The 4,329-nt window shown below is 43.8% G+C and overlaps 1 protein-coding gene across 1 annotated transcript; it reads right to left on the bottom strand.

The window, feature by feature from the left end:
- Positions 1-328: 328 nt before the first annotated feature.
- olig3 (oligodendrocyte transcription factor 3) lies at positions 329-1,123 on the bottom strand. Its single transcript, XM_020516322.1, has one exon. The coding sequence runs from the start codon at positions 1,121-1,123 to the stop codon at positions 329-331; it is 795 nt and encodes a 264-aa protein (XP_020371911.1).
- Positions 1,124-4,329: the final 3,206 nt, after the last annotated feature.

Below are 4,329 nucleotides of genomic sequence, written 5' to 3'. Positions count from 1 at the left end.
CTGTCTCTGACTGCGTTTGCACCGTTTCCCATGCGTCTGTCCGTGAGGAGAGGAATTATTTACACAAAGGTACCAAATCCTTGTTACAAGGAATTTTCTCTTCGTCACTTGCTGGGCTACACAAGATGCCGATTTGAAAATTCACAATTCAAAAAGAGGGAAAACAAAAACAAGTATGCATGCAATCAGATCTGGCTGTTGGGAGGTGGCTGACAAGACAACTTTATACAACACAACGCCAGTCTTTTTAAATGTAACTCAAAAGTCAGCCTTCTTATGCAACGCGGCGTCCTTATTTAATAACAAGCGGAGCTGCCAAAATCAGACCTTACTTCATTAAGTCTTTACCATCTGTAGAAAGCCTTGGCATGCTGGCTGTGCTCAGGGCTGAGATGTGAGGCGGCGGTGGCACTTGGCAGATAGTACAGGGACATGGCAATCCTGCCCAGTGCTGAAAAGTGTTTCCTAGCGGTACAGGGGGCGCGGACGACGTTTTCAATAGTGAATGAGGAGGTCTCACGGCACTGATGCCCGGTAGAGAAGCCGAGATTGAGGAAGAGGATGAGGTCAGGGCACTGCCCAAGATGGGGTGGACCTGGTGGGCAGATGTGGAGTGTCCTGGGTGTCCAACAGAATGTCCCACTGTCCCGCAATGGAAAGCAGAATGATGCCCGCCGTAAATCTCCCCGACCAGTCTTTTCATCTCTTCCAGTGAGTTGGACAGCATCAGGATGTAGTTTCTAGCCAGCAGCAAAGTGGCGATTTTGGAAAGTTTCCTCACTGACGGCCCATGGGCGTAAGGCATGACCTCTCTGAGTCCGTCCATCGCCAGATTCAAGTCATGCATCCTTTTGCGCTCTCTTCCGTTAATCTTTAACCGGAGGTTCTGCAAGTCTTGCTCCGAGAGTTGCTTTTTCACTTTGAACTTGCCTCCCGCCTTGTCCTCGGATCTGTTGAGGGTAGTGATGCTGTGTTCATTGGCGAGCTGCTGGAGCAGATCATTCTGTGTGGAAGACACCGAGTTCATCCTGGAATCCTGGTGTTGCAAGTGATCCCTCAGACAAATTTCATCCACGTCTGGCGACGAAGCTCTGCTAGAGAGAGAGCTCGAGTCAGAATTCATTTTATTGCCTCTCGTTATTATGAGATGTTCTCTAGTCAATAGTTTGAGACCTTGTTTTGATGCCAACCTTCAACGTCAGTGACAGAAACGAGCAACAACAAAACAAAACCCCACACCGTGTCTCCTCCCAGCTCAGGAGTGTTCCCCGAGCAGGCTGCACCTCTTGGGCAGTTGTGATGTAGAGCGAGATTTGGTTTTAAAAGAAGCTTTTTATAGAGGTGCAGAGTGCAAGGAAACAAAAGCTCCCTCCTATACATAATGGTCTTGTTAGTATGACGTGGAGATCATTGAGGGCGGCGCAGCTTTGACGGTTCCATTTAGCTCTGTCCTATTCATATTCATTGTTTTTTTTTCATTCTGGGAAACCCTGCCAAGGGCAAACTGAAGAGATAGAGAGAGACACTTACTCATCGCAACGAGCGAACATTTAAATGATAGAACGTGACCTGGCCCGGACCTTAAAGTTTGCGATACAAATAAACTAAAAGTTATAATTGTACGAGATGACGCATAGCGAAGCCTATATTCGGCAAAATACAGCCGTTTGATCTCGGTTTCTATTCGAGTTCTAATATTGTAGATTACATCTGTTCAATATTATGATAAGACCCATCATTGGCACAAAACATTGCTGACGTACTATTATCGTTTGAACCACGCGATTACTGACATACAACTCGAAGAAAATATGTGTAAATAACCCACTCATGCTTTCTACATATTGTAAATACAAGATGTGTCTCTGTCTTGAATTAGATTGTTAAAGACACGCCTGGCTTTTTTTCGATGATCATTCAGTCAATCGAATATACTTTGGAGAACTGATTCCATCAAAGTCTTTGTTGTGAGATACCGATTCGTCTGAGGACCTGGGACATTTTGGGAAGAAACGGGGGATTGCAGAGCCTGTGGAAGGGAGATGAGAGTGAAACAACGATCCAGAGAAGGAGAAACACACTGCCTCCCAGCGACGGAAAACCGCATAGCTCTTGAGTTAAAAACATTGTGTGGAGAAGCGCAATTTAGAAACCTTACAAAACTTACAGAGTTTATTCTCCTAGCGTGCTCCAGCAGCCGAGTCACTGAATCTGCGAATATCTTATTTGCTAAGGGTTTCAATCATGAAACAATCTGAGTGTAGACAGAGGAACTGTTATTAAGAAACAGATTAAAACACAAATACAAGAGGAATCAACTGCTTGGCCTCTGAAAATATTGTAAAGACAATTCGCTCTGCTTTTAAAATAAATGTCACAAGTTTCCTTATTTGATTTCGGTGCACCGCATTTTTTTTGTTCTGTTCAGAATTGACTAGCGTCCCGATAATGTATTGTAACTTGTGGAAAGGTTTGTTTCACTCCAAGCGAAGTGCAGGGTAAACGACCAGACCGTGTATAGTTTGAGATCCTATTCGGTTATTGTAAAACAGTTAATTGGTTAAATGAGTCATCGAATTTTCTAGGTAGTACATTAACCTCATAAACTTAACGATCATCGGAAGATCACCAAAGCCAGTCTGCTGAATGGTTAGTCGTAGTACCTCTACGCTTAGCAAGGTGCGTGCAGCGATTTCTGAATATCCTCCCCTAACTGAAAATGGTCTTTACATTGCTTTCAGAATCGAACATTCACACGGCTACGGACAGAGATGGAAGTCCCCATCCACAGCATTTGGGATAGTCGAACTGTTCCCTTATGAATCTGCACTTGCTCCCAGATGTCTGTGCATCTCCGCTTGAATGTGTATTTGTGTTTCAGCGTGTATATGGTCCCTGTACAATTGTGTGTATTTATTGTGCTTGTGTGTACATGCCATAGAGTCATACAGCTATACAGCACGGAAACAGACTTTTCGGTCCAAGTGGTCAATGCCGACCAGATACCCTAATAAATCTAGTGCCCTTTGCCAGAATTTGGCCTAGATCTCTCTCAACCCCTTCCTATTCATATACACATTCAGCCCTGGAGGGACGGACGTTGAGGGGTGGTCTTATAGAGGTCTATAAAATCATGAGCGGTGTGGATAGTGTAAATAGACAAGGTCTTTTCCCTGGAGCGGAAGAATCCAAAACTAGAGGGCATAGGTTTAAAGAGAGAAGGGATTGGATTTAAAAGGGAGCTAAAGAGCAATTTTTTCACACAGAGAGTGGATGTGTTATAAATCTGTGTGGTTTGTGTGACTTTGTTAGTTGTGTCTGTGCTTTCACCAACGTATAATTAAAAGGTAAGCGTACACTGAGGGTAAAGAGTTATCAGATTTCCCCTGGGCCTTCATTCATTTCTACAATTTATAATCAGACAGGGGAAAATTAAAGAAAACAAACGCAAACTGTGTTGCCAATCCTCTGAAAAACAGGAAGTCTACTTTTCCAAAAGCAGAAGCATTCACAATTCTACATCTGAGCGATAGAGAGGGTGATGTGTAAACTAAATTCTTAAACTGCACTGTTGTCAGGCATTGACCCCTTCCTCAAGGGTTACTGTGCGCAGTAGGTTGAAACTGGATTTCACTATTTTAACCTAAGATGGCTTTCTGAGTGGAATGAATAAACCATTTCTGAAGAAGGGTCTAGGCCCGAAACGTCAGCTTTCCTGCTCCTCTGATGCTGCTTGGCCTGCTGTGTTCATTCAGCTCTACACCTTGTTATCTCTGAACAAACCACGTCCCGGGTGTGGCTTAAGTTCTGGCAGTAAGGAATAATGATTTTCCTTATCAAGCTTAGAGCAATGTGATTAGCTCTTTACTGCTCACTGTCTAGCTGACCCTACTCTCCAAGTACTCACTAGCTCACGACGATTCACAGACTAATTAACAACACTCGCTGACCAGCTATTATCAATCACTAACTAGCTCTCTATTACTTATTGATCAGCTACTACTACTCGCTGACTAGCTCTCCACTATTCACTGACCAGCCAACTACCTCAGTCCTGAAGAAAAATGACTGGCTGTCAATATTTCCTTTAGCAAAGAACAAAGTTTGATGGCCAGTTCGTTTTGAAGTCTCTCTGACTAATTGTCGCTAAACTGGGAAGGACCACAGACGCAAAACTTTTGAATCAAGTTTGAACGTATTTGTCCAGAGGCGCCGTTGAAATGGAGAAGGTCGGCAAAGTCTTGGGCCACGTTACCATATTCGAGTTACTGATCAGTAGGCCCTCCATCGATAACTTCTGTTTACACACATAATTTCGACCCAATTCGC

Source organism: Rhincodon typus, chromosome 5 (assembly GCF_021869965.1).
Source record: "Rhincodon typus isolate 14 chromosome 5, sRhiTyp1.1, whole genome shotgun sequence".
Lineage (NCBI taxonomy): Eukaryota > Metazoa > Chordata > Chondrichthyes > Orectolobiformes > Rhincodontidae > Rhincodon > Rhincodon typus.
This window is presented reverse-complemented; position numbering and strand designations above follow the sequence as displayed.